Raw genomic sequence first — 26,046 nt, 5'->3', positions numbered from 1 at the left:
TCCAAATACCGTTTAATGGTCTTGCAAAAATGAAATGGTATCTGTGAGCATGGTTCAGAGCAGAGATGGAGACTAAGCACCCTTTATGACAAGGCCTTGAGTTTAAGGTACTTCCTTCTACTCATACTTAGACGTTACTACTATGTAGTAGGTTTTCAGGTGCTATGCACACCCTCTTCTGGCCAGCTAGAGAAATTACTACTGGAAAAGAAAGGCAGGCAGCAGTGGTGCAAATACTCAGTCTGGGACTACGATAGGGAGAGAGCAATCAGGCAAAGCTGACAGGAGCAGTCCTGAAGGCAGTCCATTCACCCCTCAAGTTCTACGCAGCAGCAGACACCTGGAGATGACAGACGTATGTTGAGTTTGTACCCAGGACCCCCACCACCACCACCCTCGCCCCAATCCCTGGTTAAAAGCATGGGTGTGTAATGGGACTAAGTATGAATCCCAGGTCTGCCACTTACCAGCTGTGGGTTCTTGAACAAGCTAGGTGACGTGTCCACAAGTTTTCTCACCTGTAAAGTGAGAAGTAGCAATGGCATCTGCCTTTAGGGGCTGTTGTGAGGACTGAGTGGCTAGAAACAACTATCAAGTACAGAGTACACAGCATGCAGTAGAAAAGAGTACTCTACAGAGCCTTCCAATCCAGGATGGTCTGGTAAGATGTGCAAGACTATGCTAGAGAACACACCACCATCCCTAGATGGAGATTCCTCTGAACAACTCCTTCCTTTGGCTAACCTATATGAGCACTGTGGGGTCCCATGAGCTAAGCCTTTCTTTTTCCCTCTGTCTTACATGGTGGGCAATTCAAACATCTATTCTGAAAAGATAGACTATGTTCCAATAATTTCATTAGTATAGAAGAATCCCCACTAGTATTTACATAATGCAAAAGACGGTTACAAACCAAACGTGATATAACAATCATCCTTCATTCAGCAAAAGAATAAGATGAAACACTCATGTTTGTAACTCGTATTAATTTCGCTAGTTTTTATTAGAGCATTACAATTAAAACATTAAGTTATAAATTTGTGTGGTATATTTAGAAATTAAATTACAAAATAATACAAATACTTTTAAGGTGTGATGTGCCAACAGAGTTTCAATCTTTTATCACTGATTAAGAATTCAGATTTCACAGGTGGACAGCCTGGCTGATTCCTGTGAGATTACTGGTTGTAAGGACAGGGAGATGTCTGTAAATAAATTATTTCAGAGAAAAAAATTTAAAATCAAAAAGAAGATAAGTTGTTTTTGTTTTTAGCAGATTCGTGTCCTCATCTGTTGGCACAATGTACAGAAAATACTAACATGATAAGATTTGTTTAAGCAAACAGCTTTACAAACGGTAATACTTCTTTATACATATATTAAAGTAACAATGTGTTACGATTAGCGGTTTTATGTTAAGTTGGAAATGAATGTAGAGATTGCTATTCATTTGCACATTATAATTCCCACCCTCCCACCTCCCCCAGCTTATTAAGAAATCAGACAACTACATTATTTAGATATTAAATTATCAATATTGAAACTATGTGAATTCCTCTTGACTAGCTCTTTTCCAAATACTGGAAGCATATAAAATACCATCTCTGCAAAAAATGACCTCCAGTCAAAGCCTGTAAAAACTTTTCTATGTGTAACACGTTATTTTTCTCCATGTTTAGTCAAAAGAAATTAGATTACATCATTTACAACCAGTCAAACCTGAAGTTAATTCTGAGAAGTCATTCTCATAGCAAACTGCCCTTCTGAAGCAGACGTCTAACTTGAGGAGGAATGGAACCCACACTGTAGGTCATACTCGTCTGTATTGAAATAGCTTCTCTATGCTAAGAAAGACATCACTGGTTTCATTTTCTGCACTGATGAATCCTTACTCTTAAGTCTCCAAGGAGTGAACCACAAGCACTTCCAAACCAAAAGAGACCTAAGACAAACCTAACCAAGCCTGTCCCACTTCTCATACAGCCTGCAGTTCAAAATACGCAAGTTCCAAAATTTACTAAAACAAATGGTAAACATATCCATATATACTTAAGGATACTCTCAGTGTAATAGGAGCATTTCCTTTAAGAAGTCTTGGGTTGTCCTCTAGAAGTGACCATTTCATATAACAAAGGCGAATGAATCTGGTCCCTTGAATCTGCTGCCAGAGGAGGTACTAGACATGAAGAGCATTTATCAAACATAATCAAACACATCAGAAGTTGATAGCAAAACTAAGTTCCTGATGTTCTAAGATCTCCTCAGCTTCTCTTTTGATACAAATGTCAAAAATCTAAAATGACAATTCATGTTTAGAAGATATATAAAATATAAGAAACCTTTGAAAACCTATTAACTCAAGATCAAGAGTTGTGTGAATCACCGACACTGAGGAAAGGAAATGAATACCTTAAAAAGTATGAAAAGTTTTCCAAATCACTCGTAGGATTGTCAGTAGTTCAAAACCTCTATCATTTCCTTAAACAAGTTTAGAGACAGTAAGATCGGCCAGGGATCAATGCATGATTACGATATTGAAGGCTTCATTCCTTACCTGCTATGTTTTAGGTGTCAGTAATTAGTGACTTTAAGTCTATATTGGAGAATCATTTAGACAGGACAATACAATCATGTCCCCTTTTTGCACACTAAGACAGTTGACAGGTTTGACATTTTCTATACAGTGATGCTCCTATACTTTCACAATTCACATCCATCATCAACCAAAAGTCTAATCTCTCCAGTAGTTAAGTGCCAGCACTGTAAAAAAAAACTCAAACTAGCACAGAGTCCTTGTGAATTCAGTAAAGGATATTCCCAACTCTTCTCTTCTGCCTCTGTGAGGCAAAGCCCTGCCACATATAGCTAGGAGGGCAGGGATCTACCTCTTCCCTCCTCTGTCTGTGTCTGCTTAGGGGAGCTTCTCAGTGGGAAGAGGCTGGTGAATGAGAACACTGGCCAGTGGAGATAGAAGAGGTGGAAGGAAGAGGGAAGAATGGGTAATTTGCAATTCCCCCACTGGAGCCTGACTGGCAAATATAACACTTTAGCTCATTATGTTTAACTTCTCCCAAGCAAGTACACACATTCCTAGAGAAGGGCAGAGATAAGTAACAGTGAATAAAAAATTAATTCCTGCATATATCTATATACTCTGTATCATCTAATAGGTTCAGCTCAATTACTACAACTTTCTCTTTTTTTCTAAAAACTTTCTCCTCTAAGCCTCGGCAGAATGTGTTACAAGTTGTGCAAAATGCCTTTCCCTGACTTCCTGTCAGCAACTACGGTGGGTGGAAATTGCTCAGGGACAGGTACGAAATGTTTGGTGTTTTTTTTTTGTTTGTTTGTTTTGTTTTTTAAGATGAAATGGTTTACACTCAGGGTAAGTTTGGATATCCAAACAAATCCCTATCTCAAATCAAGAGGGTACTGAACTGGAAGCAAGGAAGACCAACCATACCCGAATAACTGTTTCGGGATAGTTTTACATGTAAGTGCATATAATCAGTTATAGTTATTCACCTGTCAAAAACCTGCCTAGTTTTATGGAAATAAGACTATGTACAAGAGCATTCCTGAGGTAAGTAAGAAGCAAATACAAGACAGAACCCGGTGGGTTCCATCATGGTAACTGCTCGCTATTAGAGATAACCTCCACTGCTTCCCACAAATGAGGCCAGCAGCTCCACTCTGGCATGGTGGCTCCATCACTTGCCTAAGTTCTGTTTTAGCCCATCCCAACCTTAACAGAGTACAATGATCACCAAATAAAAGCTGCATGAATTTTTTTTAACATAATATATACTTCGTGGACTTCTGGCCCTACCTCTAGCTCTTTTTTTTTTTTTTTTAAGCCTAAACTATTTCTTGATTCAACAAATTAGAGTGAAGGAGTTACAGGTTTCAAAGGAAACATTGGTATAGCTGCTTTATCCTTAGATCCTTGATCTTTAGTTTAAAAAATGACCTTAAATCATTACTTAAGAACTAATTCCATTAGAATGTGATCTTCTTTCTTTAATCATTTTTCACAACAAAGTAAACTGAAACAAATCTGAACTTCCCACACAATTCTTAGACATTTAGATGCTAATTAAAATCTAAGCTACAGATTATAACAGGTAAAAGCTAAAAACAAAATGTTGGGCATTAAACACATAGAGTAACTGTAGGGCAGAGCAAAATGGTGAGATGAAGCATCGAGGGTTATAGCTGCCACCCTCACCCAGCTGGAGACAGAGCATGGTGGTCCCATTTCCTGAGTCACATGTTTTGGGGTGGAGGTGTGGAATCAGAGTGCTCTTTGTTCACGGAGCTGCCGCTGCTGGGCTTTGGCTGCTCAGGACTGGCCTGCAGGTCAGGAGTCCATGTGTCACCATCCATCCCTGCTTCTGAAACCTCAGGCCCTTCTGCTTCCTCTTCTCCATTCTGTTCTACGTGGTCTTCCTCAGAACCAGTAAGGGTTTTCCCAAGCTGGAGGGTCTCCATCGTCCTCTGGGTCTCAGAGACCCATGACTCAATTCTACTGTTGAGTTGGACTTCTACTGATATGGGTTCGTGAGTATAATCTTCCTCTTCCTCCTCCTCTTCATCTTCCTCTTCCTCAAGCATGCCGGGTACAAGAGTGCTGGTGGTGCTGGTGATGGAGGAATTCAAAAGATCTCGGCAACTGCCATCCAAAGACCCAGTCTCGGTGCTCTGCTGGGAGGCCCACTCCAGGTCGTCCGGCCTCCCCTCTTCTCGGTCACCTGTGGCAGACTTCCCCAGGTTCGTGGCTGAGGTAGGGCTGCCTGTAGCCACCAATGGTGGCTGCTTGCCAGCAGAAGCTGTGTCACCTATGGGCTTACTGGGTTTTTCAGAAGAGCTATGCTCACAGGAGACCTCTCTCTCTGTTTCTGATGTTTCCAGTCCATCTGAAGTTTCCACCATATGTCTCCAATTGGTCTCTATAAATAGCAAGCAGATTTTTAACAACCAGGATACGGTTTCCAAATCATGGAACTTAAAAAGCCGCCAAACTGCAGAAATATTTTGGCTCAGTAACTGACTGGAAAAATTTTCAGATTTCGTTTATTCTAGTACTGGTTTAATGTTGTAAAGAAAAAATCAATTTTCAAAGAATGTGCACTCCAAGTGAAGAAATAAGACAACAAAAACGAATGCATAACATCTATATACTGATGAAAATGGATGCATTTGCCTTTGCCTTTGCCTGGTGGTGGCTCACATCTGTGATCCTGGCTACTCAAGCAACTGAGATCTGGGAACTATACTTTGAAGCCAGCCTGGGCAGAAGAGTCCGAGAGTCCCATTTCCAATTAACTATCAAAAAAGGTTGAAATGGAGGTATTGCTCAAGTGGTAGAGTGCCAGCCATGAGCAGAAAAGCCAAGACAGAGAATGAGGTCTTGAGTTCAAGCCCTGGTACTGACGTGGGGGAGGGGGGGCGCAGTATCAGGCAGGCACACTGAACTATACTGAGCTTAAACATGCACACCACTCACACACGGCAGAGCCAAATAACCAACAAAATAGTGCTGATTTCATGAGTCTGTACCACATTCAGTGAGCATGTCACCTAAATTTTGGGTCAGATGTTTTCCTTTATGTATAAGCAATGAATCCATCTATGAATTTCTAACATCTCTGGAAATTTGTTTTATAATATATATAACTTGGCTTACAAGGTTAACTTTTTTTTTCTTTTCCCCATCATCCTTTTGTTTTAGTTTTGAATTAACTGCTTCTTGGTATTGCTTTGTCAATGAAATCAGAAATGTGAGCAAGTGAGATTTTACAGGTGCATGGGTGCACCTGTTTAGCCATGTCTCCTCAAGGGAAATGGAATGGAGAGGCTGCAGGGGAGCTTGGTTGTCCCTGTGTCTGATGGTTCTCTTTAAGTACAGACTGTGTTCTCCTGCAGGGATAAGACTTACTCAGTAATTTTACAGGGCACAAAAACAGGTTATAATACATAATACCCTGGTGACAGTTTGAAATACTTTTTTATGCTAGGAAATCAGTTTAGAACCAAACTACTAGACAAGCACCAATATGCCAGGAATCAGTAGAAATAGTTCAGTTCTGCCTCTTTTTTTGTGTTAATTTTTTAAAATGAAAGTATCATTTAATTACAACTATTTGCATTTTATAGGTGTAACGTGTGTGTGTGTGTGTGTGTCTCTCTCTCTCTCTCCTTCTCTCTCTCCCTCTCTCTCTCTCTCCTGGGGCTTGAACTCAGGGCCTGGGTGCTGTTCCTGAGCATTAGGGCTCAGGGTTAGCACTCTACCACTTGAGACACAGCATGCTTCTGGCCTTTGGGTAGTTAACTGCAGGTAAGAGTCTTACAGACATTCCTGCCACGGCTGGTTTTAAACCTTGATCCTCAGATTTCAGCCTCCTGAGTAGCTAAGATTACAGGCATCACCACCAGTGCATGACCAGGTACATTCTTATCAAGTTGTAGTGAATAATCACATGAGTGTATTCAACTTGGTTACCACTCATGGATTATACATTGATACAGAGCATATCTGGGAAACTTTGAATCAGGTCACATGGTTTATACAGAAAAGAATCCTTTCTTTCCTACAGATACTTTGGAATAGAACAGGCTCTTCCTAGATGCACTTCCTTCCCTCATGAACACAAGGTCTCCTCCATCCATATTTGCTCTGTTTATAACATTATAATTCACAGACTTAACAAGGAAGAAACATTGGAAAGATAATTCCACAGAAATTTCTCATAGAAACTCTCAGTCACAAATAATTTATTTTTAAATTATTTATTTTTGTGCTGGTCCTGGGGCTTGAACTCAGGGTCTGGGTACTGCCCCTGAGCTTTTTTTGCTCAAAGCTAGTGCACTACCACTTAAGCCACAGCTCCACTTCTATTTGACTTGCCTGCCCTGGCCAGTTTTGAATCACGATCCTTAGATCTAAGACTCCTGAGTAGCTAGAATTTTAATTTTTAAGCGACATATTTAAAGCAAATTCATGTCAAATTTTTGGGCAAAACCTGAAAAATGAAAAAAATCAATCAATATATGCTAATAAAAAAGTAAAAAAAGGTAACAAGTTAGGGTGGAAAGCTACTTACCAAGTAAATTTAAGGACTTTAACATCATATATAATGACTTGCAACCACTTACCATATTCCTTCTCATTCACTTCTGAGATGGGCTCTGAGATCACACTGCAGAAGGAAATGGCGCTGGCCGCAGACGGGTTGCGGGAGTGTCCCATGTGGTGTGGCGCCTTCTTCACATTCTTCAGGGCCTCCTCTGCCTGCTCCTGCTCCATGGCTGCAACCATGTCTTTATATGCTCTCCGGGCTTCCTCCGTGAGCTCTACTAACTTGTTAAACAGGCTCTAGAAACACGGAGATTCCATCAGTCTGTTATTATTCCTATTTTTAGCGATAAAGTCTTCTGTTTTAGGTCAGATACACTTTCCAATCAGGACAAAACCTGAATGTTATCTAAATTACAAAATACACTGTAACTTATATGATTTGGGGACACTTCTTGATTCTAACACTGAATGTGATACAGCCTGTCAATTCAACAACTGCACTCTCCTGTAGTCTGGTGCAAGATGGACCCCCACACCTGCTCCTGTGGAATCCTTTTTTTTTTTTTTTCCAATCCTGAGGCTTGAACTCTGGGCCTGGATGTTGTCCCTGAGCTACTTTTGCTCAAGGTAAGTGTTCTACCAGTTGAGCCACAGCATCACTTCTGGCTTTTCTGAGTTTATAGGAGGTAAGAGTCTCATAGTTTCCTTCCTGGGCTGGCTTCAAAACATGATCCTCAGATCTCAGCCTCCTTGAGTAGCTAGGATTACAGGCATGAGTCATAGGCGCCCGGCTTGTGGAATCTTTTATACAACTGAAGGGAAGACAAGAGGGCACTGTAGTTCTAAGCATAGCACTTTAAGTGCTTTGAGAAGTGAAAGTGTTATGGCTTTAATTTCTGGGCATCACTGAAGAATTCATGAAGGAAGAATGGCATTGGTATGGGATTTGAAAAATGTATAATTTGAGGGGTGAAATAGGGCATGCTTCGCCCTATTTGTACAGAAAAGTAAAAGGCTTATTATTTAGAGGCCTGTAGTGTCTGCCTGTTGGAAGAATTGAATAGGCCAGAGGCTGGGAAGGTGGCTCAGTGGTAGAGCACTTGCCTTGCATGCATGAGGCCCTGGGTTTGATTCCTCAGAACCACATAAGCAAAAAGAAAAAAGCCGGAAGTGGCGCTGTGGCTCAAGTGGTAAAGTGCTAGCCTTGAGCTGAAGAGCTGAGAGACAGCGCCCAGGCCCAGAGTTCAGGCCCCACGACCAGACCCCCCCCCCCCAAAAAAAAGGAATAGGCCAAAAGGAAATCAGTGATGTTGTATAAATATCTACTAGGGCCTCGAAGCCAATGAAGACACAAAATAGGCAAGCATGGTTATAGGGTCAAAGGCAAATGATAAAATCAGAACCCAGAACCTGGAAATAGAGCCTGGAGCTAAATAACCAGACTTCCTCCATTGATGAAACTAAATTTGAATGGGATAAAAATTACAGCAAAATGACGGGTGAATAAAGCATATTTAATGTTCAATAAAATGGCAGTATTTATACAGTGTTACAGAAGGATGAACAAGACAATAACAACTTCTAGGGGTTATTTATATAATATAAAGAATTTTAGCGAGGTGCTAGTGGTTCATGCCTATAATCCTAATTACTTCAACTCAGGGAGTTAGTGCTATCCCTTAGCTTTTCCACTCAAGGCTAACACTCTTCCACTTGAATCCACTTCCAGCATTTTTGGTGTTTAATTAGAGCTAAGAGTTTCAAAAACTTTCTTGCCCGGGCTGGCTTTGAACTGGGATCCTCAGATCTCAGTCTCTTGAGAACCCAGGATTATAGATGTGAGTCACTGCTATTTCATTTTGTCAGCACCCAGCTAAGAAGAGGACAATTTCTTCAATTAAAGGAATCTTTTCTCTCTTGACAGACACTGAAAAAAATTATTTCATGTTATCAGCCAGCCATTTTAAATAAATCATCAAGTACTACATAGTCCAGAAGAGAAAACTGCTTTTTCAGAAATGGAAACTAAACATCTTTTTATTTTTATTTTATTTTATTTTTTTTGTCGGCCGTGGGGCTTGAACTCTGGGCCTGGGCGTTGTCCCTCAGCTCTTTAGCTCAAGGCGAGTGCTCTACCACTTGAGCTACAGCGCCACTTCCGGTTTTCTGGTGGTTTATTGGAGATAGGAGTCTCACGGTCTTTCTTGCCCGGGCTGGCTTTGAACCGCGATCCTCAGATCTCAGCCTCCTGAGTAGCTAGGATTACAGGCGTGAGCCACCAGCGCCCGGCTAAACATCTTTTTAGTTCCTAAAAAAAAATTTTGCTTCAGGATTAACCCCTGGTAAACATATTCACCACTAAAAAAGCAATTTAACACTCCAGAACTTCCTCTCATTCTTTGTCAGCTCATTCCTTTAAAGGTTCTGGCATTGTCAACAGAGGTTGTGCCACTCCTGCCCGGAGAATGACAGCATGTCCCTCAATTCTTACCTCAGCGCCAGAGTAGTTGAAGATTCCTACTACGCTGACAGGAACCAGCTTGTTCACACAGCGCCCCAGAGCTTTCCTTCCCAGGGCAAACACAAAAGGGATTTCTTGCTCCCGGGCCATAGCTATAACATTATAGAGAGCCTCATCCAGACCACCTAAGAAAGACCAACACACGTGGAGGTTTCATTTCATTATTTCCTAAAAGGAGCTAATCTAGCTAAAAACATGTTCGTGCTGCCAGAAAATATTCTTTGAACGTGTCCAGCACTTATGTTGGATACATTCTCCACTTTGAATTTGTATTGCACAGGCATTTACATATTTGTATATGTAACTTTCCTTCTCATCAACTAAGTCTCAAGTTCCTTCAAACATAGTTATTTTTGTTTGTTCTTAGGGATTAGCCAAACAGCAATCGAATCTGAATTTAGCAAACGTTTGTTATAAAGACATTATTTACAATTGTTACTCTTGGCGCAAACTTTCAGCCAGGTAGTGAACTGTCACCATGGAATGAGAAACTGATTGGATGGTTTTATTGGTCTCCTCCTGGATGCACATTACCTGTCCCTGGCCTCTGATCAGTGTCTAATCACCTACCAGTTGCTCCTCCACCTCAAAGGAAAAATCGGGCGCACCCACATGGTCCAAGTATTTGCATATACTGATTCCCCAAGAGCCTCTCTAAAGAGAGTCTGGGTTCCTGAGCGACAAATTTCCATCACAGGCAGGAGCAGAGAACTTTATATTTTTTCTAGTTTCTTTCAAGAGGAGAGGTACCAGAAGTAAAGAAATGCACACTGACAAGTGCCCTCTCTTATCACTACAGAAGGGGCAGTTAGGGATCTGACTGAAATTTTTATCCAGGATCCACACATGACTTCCTTTACAAGTTAACCTCAATTACCCTAACTCAACTTCAGGTACTTATTTTATCACTACATTCTACAGAGAAACACAAATGGCTCTCACTTTATTTTTATTTATTTATTTTTGTCGGTGGTGGGGCAGAACTCTGGGCCTAGGTGCTACAGGCAGGAGCAGAGAACTTTATATTTTTTCTAGTTTCTTTCAAGAGGAGAGGTACCAGAAGTAAAGAAATGCACACTGACAAGTGCCCTCTCTTATCACTACAGAAGGGGCAGTTAGGGATCTGACTGAAATTTTTATCCAGGATCCACACATGACTTCCTTTACAAGTTAACCTCAATTACCCTAACTCAACTTCAGGTACTTATTTTATCACTACATTCTACAGAGAAACACAAATGGCTCTCACTTTATTTTTATTTATTTATTTTTGTCGGTGGTGGGGCAGAACTCTGGGCCTAGGTGCTGTCCCTCAGCTCTTCAGCTCAAGGCGAGCGCTCTACAGCTTGAGTCAAAGAGCCACTTCTGGTTTTCTAGTGGTTCATTGGAGATAAGAGTCTCAGACTTTCCTGCCCGGGCTGGCTTTGAACAGCGATCCTCAGATCTCAGCCTCCTGAATAGCTAGGATTTACAGGCGTGAGCCACCGGCGCCCGGTGGCTCTCACTTTAAAACAGAAGATCCAGCCAGGTGCCGTTGGCTCACACCTGCAATCCTAGCTACTCAGGAGGCTGAGATCTGAGGATCACTGTTGAAAGCCAGCCCAGGCAAGAAAGTCTGTGAGATTCATCTCCAATTAACCACCAGAAAACTGGAAGTGGTGCTGTGGCTCAAGTGGCAGAGCACTGGCCTTGAGCTGAAGAGCTCAGGGACAGCGTCTAGGCTAAGAGTTCAAACCCCGTGACTGACAAAAAAACAAAAAACAAAAACCAACAACAAAAACACCCCCAGAACATCCTACAATTACACCAAATAAATACCTTTGGACTGGATTTTTTCACAGTTTGGAGAAATTATAACACACTTGATCTTGTTCAACTTCATGTGTTTGGTAACCTCCCTTAGACCCATCACCAGCCGTCTTCTTGCTTTTGCTCTTACAGGATCCTTTTGGTAGATGCGTTCCTGAAAACTGACTAGCTCTTGGAGAAGAAGAGTCACACATTCATCAATTTCTTTACAAAGAACTTGGTTACAATACCTGTAAAGGAAGCAAACAATAAGTAATGCTATCCTAACTTATTTTCTGATAATTACAAAATTACATTAGGAAAGACTCTTTGAGAGAAAATATAAGCAATAAAGATTTTAAAGCCTCCAAATAATTTAGTCAATTAGAAAGACAGAAAAGTGTTATACATTGCCCTTTTTTGTTTTGTCGGTAGTGGGACTTGAACTCTGGGCTTGTGCGCTGTCCCTCAACTCTTCAGCTCAAGGCGAGTGCTCTACCACTTGAGCCACAGTGCCACTTCCAGTTTTCTAGTGGTTTATTGGAGATAAGAGTCTCATGGACTTTTCTACCTGTGCTAGCTTTGAACCATGATCCTCAGATCTCAGACTCCTGAGTAGCTAGGATTACAGGCGTGAGCCACTGGCGCCCAGCTTGCTTTTTTTTTTTTTTTTTTTTTTCATTTTCACCAAGATGGTTTTTAGTAAAGGATAGGTTAACTTCAGGGAAATATTATCTAAACTCCCATTATGAAATTCCTAATGATATGAACCAAATGTTAGCTTTTTATAAGGCAAAAATATATTTTTTTTCCATTTATACAGGGCCATATGTGTATATATATATATATATATATATATATATATATATATATAAATATATATATACACACACACACACACACACACAAATTAACAAAATACGGTATATTCAGTAGAGGATCCAACAGTATAACTTCTCTGAGCAAGTAACGTACAGCTGAAAAAAATGCATACCAGGAAGCTGAAACATGTTTTGTCAGGGAGGTCACAGATGAATAGAGAGAGGAAAGATGAGCAAATAACGTCATAATATTCAATGTCCTTATGTGAAAATGGAACCAGGTAACTTGAGGGAATGAGGGGGGTTGGGACAGTTTGGGGGGCAACAATGTAAGGAGTGAAGCAAGGTACTTATAACCTGGTATGTTGAATTGAAACACCTTTGTATAACTACTTAAAGATAATATAAGAAGTAAACCACAAAAAGTATGGAAAATATAATAGCTTTCCATAAAAGATTGTTTCTTTCCAACAAATGAGAAATGTGGTTCTAGTAAGAAATATAACTTGCACCTGAATGTCCTAATATTAATACTTTCTCTGTCAGCCTAGGTAAGTTTCAATCATAAAGATAAGGTATCAGGTAAGATGGCAGCTCTGATAATCTATAACTATGGAAGACACACTCAATAGTGAAACTTAAGTCAAAACCAAAAAGGCCTTGTGGTAAAAAGTCACATGGTTTACATCAGAGATTACGTATGGCTACAATGAAAAAACAGAATGGAAGTATGGGGTCACAACAATACTTCAATTCTGGGGAAAGACCTCTAAGCACACTTCCTGTTAACTCTTTCCCTCTGTGCTAGTTCTAGGCTCTCAGCTCAACCACAGCAGCATTTAACAAGCAGAACTGATAGAACGTGCAATCTAGTACTAGCTAAGCACATGTCTACTTGTGGCCTGCCCTTTGTTACAGGCAAACAACTCCCCACCCTCCCTCATAAAACAAAAACAAAAACATAGTGTTGGAAATCTTGTTTTATGTGAAAAATGTTTTAATAAAGTGCCACTATGACACTACAGAAAAAAGGACACAAATGGACAGACTAAAGGAAGATGAACTGTCCTAAGTACTCAAGATTAGAGAACAGAACATCAAAAATACAATTTTCTTCCTTCTCTTTTCTTTCAAGCTGTTTATTTCATGCACATGTAATGTTTCTCATTCGCCAAGTATTGCCTCACTCCACATCTGTTATTTGGCATTTAATTAACTTCTCATAGCTTAGCAAGAAGTATTTGTTCAAAAACAATAGAAAAGGAGAAGGAACAAAGCAAATCAATCTAGTTTGGGCTGTAACTGGCTATACTTTTACCCTAGAACGTGTCCATGTGTTGTTTTCAAAGGTAAAATTTATCTACACAAATGTTATCTACACACAAATTTATCTACAATAAAATGCTTCTCAGAAGTAACTGTTACTTTAAGGTTGTTCATTCACAGATGGGGTACTACATTCCCCCCCAGTTGTCTGAATCCTAAAACACAGAAACAGTTCCTTAGAAATAGTTTGAGCTAGATGTATAGCAGGGTAATAAGAGTACTTGCATGTCATGAAGCCCTCAGCTCATAAAAAGATAGAGAAGTAAATAAATAATAAAAGCAGTAATACTTTCATGTGATATGTTTATTTCATGTAATAGGGCTTCAGATACAAGTAGAAGTCTATTACATGTTATTTGTTAGAGAGCTGAGAGGTCAATGACACAAAAAAACAAAGGCATTTGGAAGGGCAAAAACTCAATAGTATGACACTGTGTGTTTACACAAGGTTTAAAAGGCCAGGATTCTAGGGCAGAGACATTGTATAGTATATAAAATATATTTATTGTCAAACTACTCTCCACAAACACTGACAGAAGGGAATGCTTTAAATATAGTAAAACCAGCTGTTTAACAAACCCACAAAGAACTTAAAGATCTTTGGTATTTCACCTACTCAACTCACTAAGTAACAATGGTAACATTGCAATCAAGATCTTTAAACTATCTAATCATACTAATGAGAGAAGAAAAAAAACAAAACAAAACAAAAAACCAACTTACTCTCTAAATCTTTTGCTGTGGATTTTGGTTATTGTTGATGATGCCATTGGACTGCCTATCCCAGAACTAGCAGGAGAGCCTTGTGACACGGGAGTCATGCAGTACGGAGAGTTCTGACTTGCTGGAGAGAGCGATGTATCACTGGGCATACTCAGTCCAGTATCTGTGGAGATGTGAGATGATGGTGAATTAAGAAACTTCTCAGCTAAAAGGCCCTATAATGAGTCATACAATTTAGAATAACCACTGACTTCTGAATCACTTTTCTCTCACAAATTAGTGTTTCTCATATACATGAAAAATGAAGTCTTCTTGTTACCTACTAATACATACTCTAAAAATCAAGCACTGCCTAGAAATCTCCACCGAGGAGGTAGGAAAAGGTCATGCTATCTAACCCATCTGGTCCCAGGGGATTTAAAGAACAAAGAGCTACACCTCTTTCCATATCCTGCCTCCTATCCCTTCATCTCTACTTTTACACCTGCTTCTTACATGGTTGCTGGCAAGAATACATTTTATCCTGCTCAGTTCTCTCCACAACCTTGTAATTCTCCATGCACTACACCAGTTTGTCTCTTACTTGGCCTTTGCTCCTGTACTCAGGAAGCCACATTTTTACATGCCATTTGGGGAATCTATCTCATCCTCCATTCAGTTCCTAAACAGCTAATCTCAGGGAATGAGCTTATATTTGTATATTCAGTCCTCAAATTAGCGAAGTTATATATCTATTTTGTCTCCCTCTTGGATAAATGCACTTGCCCATTCAATGCTCCAACCTCTAGCCTCCCAATTCTCCTTAATTACTAAAATACCTGTCAGAGATGTTCAACAAACATTTGCTGAAATACATTTGCACATAAATACAATCATATAAATTGAAGACAAAGGAGGATCCTAACCATTACATCCTTAGAAATAAATTTTGTTTTCCACAAGTAATGAAACATTGCAGCTTACTGTGTATGTAAATCAAAATTTAAATTTGTTGGGCTGGGAAGGTGGCTCAGTGGTAGAGTGCTTGCCTTGCATGCTCGAGGCCCTGGGTTCGATTCCTCAGCACCACATAAGCAAAAAGAAAAAAGCCGGAAGTGGCGCTGTGGCTCAAGTGGTAGAGCGCTAGCCTTGAGCTGAAGAGCTGAGGGACAGTGCCCAGGCCCAGAGTTCAAGCCCCACGACCGGACCAAAAAAAAAAAATTTAAATTTGTTGCAAAATCACATGTGCTGGTTACTAACTCCATGGACTGAATCTCATTGGCTGGGATTTCACATGCTGGTTACTGTGTGGACCTGACAATTACTGACCAAGTGGGCTCTGCATTGTATTTCTATACTCATGGTGAAAAAGAAAATCACACAATGAAAATAGCCTCATGAGGAATGATACTGAAGACAAATTTCAAAAGCAGTCTCATGCACTGGTGAAATCTTACTTTTGAAGAGTTACTATAAACTGTGGAGTTGAGCCTCAAACATGTCTCAGACTTATTATGTAACCAGTTGCCCACCCCCTTAGCCATCTGCCTTCAAAAGAAATCTCTCTTAAAAATAAATTTATATAAAATATGGAATACAATCTCCATTTAGGAACATAACTAGTTATAGCTTAGCTAGCAGTGAAATACCCCAGCATATTCCTTGAGAAGATGAAAAAGGGAACCCCACAACCCCTTACCTTCCTGGGAAACAATCTCCTGTGGCAAATCATCAATAAAATCTAAATTTACTTCTGTTGGTTCCTCAGATCCCAAAATGCTGTGGTCCACAGCTAAGCGTCCCTTCTTTTCCTCTCTTTCTTTCAAAATAACCTAAAAGTCATTACAACAGTCTTTAATTACTGATCACTCTTCCACTAGAGACTGAATGATTATAATGTACACCAAATATCAATGAAGTAGTTTACATAAACAGGACTAGGAGGATTTTACCTGGCCAGGTGTTACCTGGCTGCATACCAACTGACCAGCAAAATGATCAATGTATTTGAATGGTAAATATAAGTTGAAGGAAATACTGTATACAAAATAAAGGCAATGATGCTTGAGAACATACAGCTAAACAAACTCACTGTTTCATTCTCTAAATCCTCAGTAACAAATAAGAGTTTCCAAAACAATGACTAAGGTAAAATATACAATATACAGGTAAAATACAAGTTATTTGACTGCATTTCAGTTTTCAATTATTTAGGCACAAATTATCTCCTTCTGACTCTCAATAAAAACTATAAGCTGACAAAAGCAGACATTTTCTTTAATTTATAGATGAAGATGAAAGTAAAAAAAGAAGTCTGCCTACAATTATACACAACACAAATCAATACTGAGATCCAGGGATTAAGAGTTCAGAGGGCCCCCTCCCCAGCCAAAGCTGAGGAACAAACTCAGGGCTCTGTACTGGCCAGGCAAGTGCTATTCCACTGAGCTAAAACCCCAACCCTTTAGCTCACCTTTTTAAGTGCTGTGGGTCGTTTCAGTTTTGCAATCTCCTTCTCTTTCCCTTTTTTTGCTTTAGAGGAAGCAATGTCCAAAGAATTAAAGGATGTCAAGCAGGGTTGACTTTTCATTAAGGGTTTTCTATTAGTAGAGTCTTTAGTATGAAAAGAACCTGCAGTGACCACTGGAAAAAAAAACAAAACAAAAAAACATTAGTTTTATTATTGTGACCAATTCCACATGCTTTCAGAACCTGCAGTGAGACATCTACAAAAACAAAAACATCTTCGTTCCATGGAGCAGCATAAGTAGCAATACGTGGCGATTCAGGGATCCTCAGAGGCAGCTCCTACCCAGCTTTTCAGCACCCATAGCACAAAGAAGACAATGTTGATAACACTAGCCAATTTAGAAGTTCTAAGTAAATTTCTAGGTCTACTCTGATTGCAGCAACCCCCAAGCACAAATGTTCATTCCAACTGGTATTCAGTAAAAACAATTCAACCTCGAAGCATTCCGCACTCCTTCTGGGTTTGCTATTTGCTCTTCCCGAGTTGCTTCTATAGCGCTTTAACTTCTGATTGTCTCACTACAGCAGAGCTTGCCTGCCACTTCCCTGGGAAGATGATACCTAGTATGAGCCTTCAAAGCACCTGAGAGGAATGGCAGACATCCTCACTCTTGGCCAAGGCTCACCAACCACCTCTGCCCTCTCTCCCCACTCAGTTCCTTACTGCTTTCCACATTTTCCAACTTCCTCCCTAGCCTCTTTCCTGACCCCTTGCAACAAGTTAAAGAAGGAAGGGGATGGGGTGTACACCAACAAAGATCTTCCTTTGACTGTCTTCCCTTCAGGCTAAGGCACTACAACACCTCTTTCCTTCCCTGCTAAATATCTCAAGTTGTACTGTCATCACTTCCCAAATCACTGCTATCCACCTACCTTTTGAAATTGATTTTACCACTGACAAATATAATCCCTGACTGAGGCAGGAGAACCTCTTAGCTTCGTTCAGCATCTGGCACAAGGACTACTTTTCCTCAAGATCCTTCCCTTGTCTTGTGTGACATTATATTCTCCGAGTTTTTTTTTTTTTTTTTTTTTTAATATTCGTTTTCAAGTTTACTTCTTTGGTTCCTCTTCCTTTTGAAATCTGAGCATTTTCACAGGTCTTGTCCTTGAGCACCTTTTCCCCTAAATTTTCCTTCCTCCAGCAATCTTATTTCATAGCTTCAACAATCCTATTTGATGACTTCTCATCTAAACCACACATCAGAAAGAACATACCAGGCTCTCACTGCTGGCATCTCAAGTACAAGTTTGCTCTTGTCAACACAACTCTCCATCCATGATCTTATCTTGCGTAGTGTCACCAAGGCCCTTTTAACCCACTCCAAACCCGAGCTAGAGTTACATCTGACCTGTTTTCACATCTTACTGTTAGAAACCTATCAACTCCTTACAGTTCTGTCTCATTTGTTGAACTTCCCAATAGATTTCTTCATAATCAATCCTTTACATTTAAACATCGATGATAGAGGTTAATCTCAATTCTATATTTCAAGAACCCTACTACCCCCTTTCTTCTATGCAGTCCTTTATAACATCTTTCCCATATCCTCTGTGGACATAAATCACTCTAGGCTGCAGATCCATACAATTTGGCAAGTAGATTTCCTAAGGTGGTACTTTCAATTAGTGATTTATATTGGTCTTATTCCACCAGCTTGGCTTCTGAGCCCCTGCTTTTAGCTGTTATTAGGCTGAACTCCTCCTAAAACACTGCTCTTAGTTATATTCCCTACAGTGTGCTATGGGGACACATTCCTGTCCCTTTCCTCTTCTCACAAGACTAACTTCATTGGAAGCTTAATAAAATTCACTGTTATTTTTCCTAATAGTTACTCACAGCAAGGTTTAGCCTGGATGGCAATTAGCTATAGGCTTAAGCATTCTGCACCCAGGGCTATAGTTACACACTGTTGCTTTTCTTTTCGTCTACTAAGCAATAGCCCTCTCACCTGTCATAAGAAAACTCAACCCTGCTTCTCAGAGTTAGTGTATTTGTTAACATAGAAATTATGGCTTCTCTAAGCCGGGCGCTGGTGGTTCACGCCTGTAATCCTAGCTACTCAGGAGGCTGAGATCTGAGGATCGCGGTTCAAAGCCAGCCCGGGCAGGAGAGACCGTGAGACTCCTATCTCCAATAAACCACCAGAAAACCAGAAGTGGCGCTGTAGCTCAAGTGGTAGAGCGCTCGCCTTGAGCTGAAGAGCTGAGGGACAGTGCCCAGGCCCAGAGTTCAAGCCCCATGACCGACAAAAAAAAAAAAAAAAAAAAAAAAAGAAATTATGGCTTCTGTAGAAAGTCACATTCATTTTCTCATACACATACATGAAACTGATTGAAACTTCTGTTTATCATTTAATTTAAACTGGACATCATAACAGTCAACAGAACCAAACTACCTGGCGATCATAAACTGAAGATACAGTAAAAGATGCCAAGCTAGGAACATGAGGGTACATGGGGCCCACAGTTCCAGGACAGAATGGTGATGAAGGCAAAGTGGAACAGTAAGGTTAGTCAAGATGTGGCCTTGGGACTCTGGCTTTATTCCAAGTGAGATAGAGAGCTCCTGGAGGGCTTGGGCTGTGGGGTGACACTACCTGGCTTATCTGCAAAGATCAATGGGTTTAAGGAAAGTTGGGGGCTAGGGATAGGAAAGGCAGGTAGTAGGGAAGAGGCCTCTCACTGGCGTGTATGCAATAGGCACTTTTGGGAGAGAGGAAAGAACTGTGAGGAGATTATGGATCTGCTCTGAAGGAAGAATAGATGTGCTACAGGACTTGATGTGGAAAGAGAAGGAACACAGATAACTAAAAAGTGTGTGTGTGCACTCACTACAAAGGCAATGATGCCATATATGTAATGTACATTCCAAGGTCAAACAACACACTGCCTGGACAGAGGCTGTTACCTGTGTATGACAGAGGTCGAGTGTTTGTGATCTGCCGTGCTTTCATGGCTTGCTGTTGCTTTTCCAGGGCAGCTAGCATGTCCCCTAAATCCAGCTGCACAGGGGTTTTATTCTTTTTGCCAGCTGCTTTTGATAAAGCTTCCTGCAAGATGGATAAGAAAACATTTATTTTTTTGTTACAGTGAGATGAGTCATGATGGTGCTTGGCAGTAGCAAAAAATATTATGACCTTTGTTCCTAAAAATGACTCTACCTGTAATTTTTTTTGCTCCATACTTATTTCTGAATATTCCTGAGCTGTGGCAAGGGCTGCTGCTAAAGCTTTCTTCTTCTGGCTTTTTGCACGTTTAGGAACAGAGGTGGTAATGGGAATTGGAGTCTGAACTATATTGATGGGTGAGTTTTCGGGTAGGTCATCCAACTGTAAGAACCAGAGAAAAACATTTGTCAGCAATCTCCTACAAGTCTAATCCTAAAGAAAGACAAGCCTGAGCGAAGGGCAGCCAGTAGTATAACTGGACTGAACTCTTCAAGGATCCAATGTCATAAAGAAGATGGGACCAAGCCAGATGCTGGTAGCTCACACCTGTAATACTAGTTACACAGGAGGCTGAGATCTCAGGATCTCAGTTTAAAGCTAGCCCAGACAGGAAAATCTGTGGGATTCTTATTTCTAACCACCAGGGAACTGGAAGGGGCACTATGGCTCAAGTGGTAGAGCATTAGCCTTGAGCATAAGAGCTCCGTAACAGCACCCAGGCCCTGAGGAGTTCAAGCCCCATTACAGAAGAAAGAAAGAAAGAGAGAAAGAAAGAGAGAAAGAGAGAGAGAGAAAGGAAGGAAGGAAGGAGAGAGAAAGGAAAGAGAAAGGGAAGGGAAGGGAAAGGGAAAGAGAAAGAGAAAGGGAAAGGGAAAGGGAAAGGGAAAGGGAAAGGGAAAAGATGGGACTATTTTAGATAAAGGGATAAGAAAGGGGGCAAACAGCCAAAGTTGATGCTTATCCAGATCCTGGACTGAAAACCAACCCTCCAAAATAAAATGTCGTAGTAACTGAGGAGATTTTTGTGCACATTGTGTGTAAATCATGCACACCCTTGGGTCTAATTCTCTTTAATAGCTCTTCACACACAGCCACAGGTCATAGCTTGCATGATTCACTTACAGTTCTGAAGAGTCACTTACTACTTTTGAAGAAAGTTTCTGCTGAATATTCTCATCCTTAGCATTTCCATTCTCAGTTAGCTCTTGAAGCCCATCTTCATCCTGAAATAGTTATACATTTTAAGTAAAAATAGGTCAGAGCAAACTCTGAAGAAAGTTTTCATTCCCAGCCAAGAAAACTCAGTGTTGAGAAGGAAACCTCTCTTCTTCTATGCAAAACCTTGCCTGCTGCTATCCCACGCTGGGGAGGTGTGTGTGTGTGTGGTGTGGGTGTGTGTGTATTTTGGGTGTGTGTGTTGTGCGTGTGTGTGCATGTATTTTGTGTGTGTGTGTGTATTTTGATCCAAACTGGATTTCATCACATTCAGATAATGCTGAAGATTTTATTTTATTTTTATTTTTTTTGTGTGTCCGGTCGTGGGGCCTGAACTCTGGGCCTGGGCTCTGTCCCTCAGCTCTTCAGCTCAAGGCTAGCACTCTACCACTTGAGCCACAGTACCACTTCCGGCTTTTTTCTTTTTGCTTATGTGGTGCTGAGGAATCGAACCCAGGGCCTCATGCATGCAAGGCAAACGCTCTTCCACTGAGCCACCTTCCCAGCCCAATGTTGAAGATTTTAAACAGTTGAATATTAATTCTGTTAATATATTCACTGTTCCACATTACCAAACACAACTGTAAGATTAAAGATTGAAAATTTTTTTTAAAATTCTATTCAAACTAACTTTTTTCCCCCTTGTATTACGGGGTTTGAACTCAGGGCCTTATATCACTGAAGCCATATAGTACATAGGATCACTTGAGCCACACATCCCAGACCTTTCTGCTTTATTTTACAGATAGAACCTTTTGCTTTTTGCACAGACTGACAAAAGGCCTCCAATTGCAATCATCCTCCCTTCAATCCCACTAGCTGCCTGTGGGCATGCTCCAATGTACCTGACCTACTGAGATAGTCTGCATAACTTTTACCCAGGCTGTTCTGGAACCTTGATCCTCCCAATTTCTGCCTCCCAGGTAATTGGGATTACAAGTGTGAACCACCAGGCCTAGCCATGACATCTTCAGATATAAGTATGGAAGCACAATCCTATCAATCACAGATATATTAAAACTATTCTGTGCCAGGCGCTGATGGCTCATGCCTATAATCCTACCTACTTAGGAGGCTAAGATGTTAGGAGCACAATTTGAAGCCAGCCTGGGCAAAGTCTGTGAGACTCTTATCTCCAATTAACCACAAAAAACAGAAGTGAAGTTGTGGCTCAAGTGGGAGAGTGCTATCCCTGAGCAAGTAAGTTCAGAGCCAGCATCCAGGCCCTGAGTTGAAGCATTAAAGCCAGGATGTGCACGTGCGCAAGTACGCAAGCACACAAGCACACACATGCACAAACGCGCGTGCACGCAAACAAACACATACATACACACACACACAACTACTTTGGATAGAGTAACTGAAATGTACTCTCAACTCCTTTGGGTCAGCTACTAAACTTACCTAACACATTATACATCTCCATCCTCTAATCTCTATCAATCTATTTTATAGAATTTATGATCTATCCAAAATGAGTTACACAAATGAATTACCAGAGAAGTCTGACACATCCAAATTCTGTTTTTTCTTTAAAATCCATTCCAAAGTGTACTCATTACCTTGCTCATGTAACTGTAACCTTCTGTATAGTATCTTTACAATAAAAAATTTAAAAAAAAATCCATTCCAAATGTTTTACCCACTCTGCTATATGTTCAAAGTGATCTGTGTCTATTCTAGAGTCAATAAAGCATTAGGTCTGTACATATCTACTCCCTACTTACAGCAATGTCCCTAAGCAAAGTCTGACTATTCACCTTAACATGTTACTTATGACACCTTATCAATGCAGAATAGGCTGTCGGTAAGAGCTGCATAGATGACTTAACAGTACAGTTAGGATATAAGTTGCCTACTAGACTAAGGAAAATAGTCATGGTAGCAGAAATTATCTAGATTGAGCTATTCAACTCTGAAAAACCTCTCAAATGGACTGAACAACAAAAATCAAGAGAAAAAGTCTGACAGTGGATGAGGTCCACATGAAGTGAAGCTCTGTATCTAAATCTACAGTATGTGCTCCAATGAGCCATAACTTGTAAACCTAACACCAATGAAGTTAATGAACATTAAAAATATATGTAACCAAGGCAAATAAAAATCAGGCAATACTTCTGAGTAACTTATAATCTAATACTGTAGTATTTGTAATTTATTAAATTAATTTCTTAGTGAGAGCATTTTCCTGTAACACTTTACGAAGAGTTTGAAAAAAAAAATACCTCAAAATATAAAGACTCCGAATTTGGGTCACTTCTGTGGGACTGACTAGGGTTTAAATGCTTGTTATCTTGTCTCTTTTGCAAATTCTGTCTTCTTTCTGAAGAAGTACTATGTCCTCGGCATCGGAATCCAGCCTGAGTAACCCCACAGGGGAAAAGAAAATTTTATTACGTTTAAGCAACTAGTGTGGTGAAGTAAAACACATTTTCAGAAAAGTACAAAAAACTCAATTAATTTTCACCAAATGCATCACTTATTTTAAGAGGCCAAAATCTCTGACAAGTAGGTGATTCTAAGGAAAATATAAAAAATGTGATTTTTTGGGGGGGTAGGAGTGGAGGGGGTCAGCCATGGGCTTGAATTCAGGGCCGGAGCGCAGTCCCTGAGCTCTTTTTGCTCAAGGCTAGTGCTCTACCATTTTGAGTCTCATGAGGACTTTTCTGCCTGGGCTGGCTTCGAACAGTGATCTCAGATCTCAGGCTTCTAAGTAGGTAGGATTACAGGTGTGAGCCACTGGCACCTGGCTAAAAATGTTATCATTAATAAGCCTCGCCTTCTTTCCCTCTCCATGAATATCTATACCAGATATATTCGTAAGAGCCCTGATCTGAATATCAAATGGATGTCCTGGGTGTGGGGTGGTCACAGTAACTGGCACTTCTTTTTGTTTTGTTTTTTTCTTTTTGGGTCGTGGGGCCTCAACTCTGGGGCCTGGGCGCTGTCCCTCAGCTCTTCAGCTCAAGGCTAGCGCTCTACCACTTGAGCCACAGCACCACTTCTGTTTTTTTTTCTTTTTTGCTTATGTGGTGCTGAAGAATCGAACCCAGGGCCTCATGCATGCAAGGCAAGCGCTCTACCACTGAGCCACCTTCCCAGCCCCACTAACTGGCATTTCTATATGCCAGCAGGACAGTCAGCCAGATAAATATATGAAGTGGCAACAAAACTGACACCCAGCCTGCCCCACCAGAGACCAGGAAAGTGAGTGCAGAGAGGGTGTTTGGAGGATAGGAGTGACTGGTGAGGAAGGAGAGTGAAAGACGGCAGGATCTCCAGGGTAACACTGGGTCCCCATGGCACCAGCTCTATTCTCTTTCTTGACTTTTTCAATTTTAAATATCCTGTTTAGGATAAGAATATTGTACTTTAGTTCTGCAAGATGTTGCCATCAAAGAAAATAGCACAATACATTTTTATGTAACTATTTTAAGTCTGATATTTTTAAAAAAGTCTTAAGGGTCACGCTCAACCTAGAGATGACCCACTTTCAGTCTACTGGAAGTTTATTTTCCAAATAAATTTTATTACTGCGTGTGCTCCCCCCCTACAACCCCCCCCTTAGGAAAAAGTATCAAATAATAAAAATCCTTCTTCAGCTGGACATGGTATGGTGGGGCATACCTGTAATCCCAGATACTGGGGTAGGAGACATAAAGAGGATCACAACCAGGCACTGGTGATTCATGTCTGTAATCCTAGCTACTCGGGAGGCTGAGATCTGAGAATTGTAGTTCAAAGCCAGCCCAGGCAGCAAAGTCCCCAGGAGACTCTTATCTCTAATTAACCACCAGAAAACCTGAAGTGGCGCTGTGGCTCAAGGTGGTAGAGCACTAGCTTTGAGCTGAAGAGCTCAAGAACAGTGCTCAGGCCCAGAGTTCAAGCCCCACAACCAGCCAAAAAAATAAAAATAAAAATAAATAATGAGGAGCACTGTTCATGGACTGTTTTATTAGCAAGAAGTTAACAAGATACTCATGTCCACAAACAAAGCTGGACATGATAATCCAACTATATGAAAGGCATAAGTAGGAGGATTACAATCCAAGGCTGGCCCTGGATAAAAAAAAAAAAAAAAAAAAATGCAATACTCACTTCCAAGGATATCTGGCTCACATTAAGGCAATACAAAAAATAACTAAAGCCAAAAAGGAATGGGGCTTTGTGGCTCAGGTGGTACAGCGAGCAAGGGTGAGGCCTGAGTTCAACTCCCAGCACTACCAAAAGTAATCTTGTTCCCAAGGTAACAGGTTGCTGGAGGCTCATGGGAATGTCCTGCCCACTCCTCATGACCTCCATCCTAAGACCTTGAGGAGGCTGCCCAGCCTCTATATTTGGCTGAGGCACCCCTTCCCTTTGACATATTCACAAAGAGGTGAATATGTCAAATAAGGCACAGACGCGTAGCTAAAATCAGCATGTAAGGCACAGTGTGCACTTACTTTTTTATGTATTAATTGGAAAAAGACATGGAAGAGGCAGCAGTATTTGAGGGCATCCTTCTTCAAAATAATGAAATATTTAAAAATACAGAAAAGGGCTGGGAAGGTGGCTCAGTGGTAGAGTGCTTGCCTTGCATGCAGAGGCCCTGGGTTCGATTCTTCAGCACCACATAAGCAGAAAAGGCCAGAAGTGGCGCTATGGCTCGAGTGGTAGAACACTAGCCTTGAGCTGAAGAGGTGAGGGACAGTGCCCAGGCCCAGAGTTCAGGCCCTATGACTGGCCAAAAAAACAAAATAAAAATAAACATACAGAAAAGTAGGAAATTAGTACAACATGCACCATACACTTACCACCTTCATTTAACATTTCACCTTTTTTTTTATTATTTAAGTAAGTTTTATGGATTAAGCCATTTTAAAGCTATGGATATCAGTGTTTTGTTTTATTTTGACAGTACTGGAGTTTGAGAATTCAGGGCCTTGCACTTATTAGGCAATACTCTACTACTTGAGCCATGAGTCCAATTAGTTTTGCTTTCATTATTTTTCAAGTAAGGTTCTGTGTTTTCGCCTGGGCCAGCCTCAAATCTCAATGCTCCTTTACTAGGAAGACAAGCATGTACCAATGTTTCCAATTTTTTATTGGTTGACAAAGGGTCTCAGGAAATTT

At 40.6% G+C, this 26,046-nt stretch overlaps 1 protein-coding gene across 2 annotated transcripts in view; it reads right to left on the bottom strand.

Annotated features, from left to right (window-relative positions):
• Positions 1-971: 971 nt before the first annotated feature.
• Positions 972-26,046, bottom strand: part of LOC138804126 (selenocysteine insertion sequence-binding protein 2-like) — a 48,067-nt gene continuing 22,992 nt past the window's right edge. Inside the window, exons 8-18 of one of the 2 annotated variants that reach the window (XM_069988404.1) lie at positions 23,157-23,291; positions 20,859-20,939; positions 19,930-20,097; positions 19,677-19,818; positions 16,710-16,879; positions 15,936-16,068; positions 14,258-14,420; positions 11,418-11,638; positions 9,570-9,724; positions 7,156-7,375; positions 972-4,949 (exon numbers count right to left, since the gene is read on the bottom strand). In XM_069988404.1, coding sequence (XP_069844505.1) covers positions 4,267-4,949; positions 7,156-7,375; positions 9,570-9,724; positions 11,418-11,638; positions 14,258-14,420; positions 15,936-16,068; positions 16,710-16,879; positions 19,677-19,818; positions 19,930-20,097; positions 20,859-20,939; positions 23,157-23,291 — 2,271 coding nt within the window. In that variant the 3' untranslated portion in view covers positions 972-4,266. The remainder of the gene's footprint in view (positions 4,950-7,155; positions 7,376-9,569; positions 9,725-11,417; positions 11,639-14,257; positions 14,421-15,935; positions 16,069-16,709; positions 16,880-19,676; positions 19,819-19,929; positions 20,098-20,858; positions 20,940-23,156; positions 23,292-26,046) is intronic. The other variant, XM_069988405.1, reaches the window with a different exon arrangement.

Source organism: Dipodomys merriami, unplaced genomic scaffold (genome assembly GCF_024711535.1).
Source record: "Dipodomys merriami isolate MVZ:Mamm:240054 unplaced genomic scaffold, mDipMer1.0.p SCAF_357, whole genome shotgun sequence".
Taxonomy (NCBI): Eukaryota; Metazoa; Chordata; class Mammalia; order Rodentia; family Heteromyidae; genus Dipodomys; species Dipodomys merriami.
The sequence above is the reverse complement of the archived record's forward strand: the minus strand, read 5'-3'. Positions and strand labels throughout refer to the sequence as shown.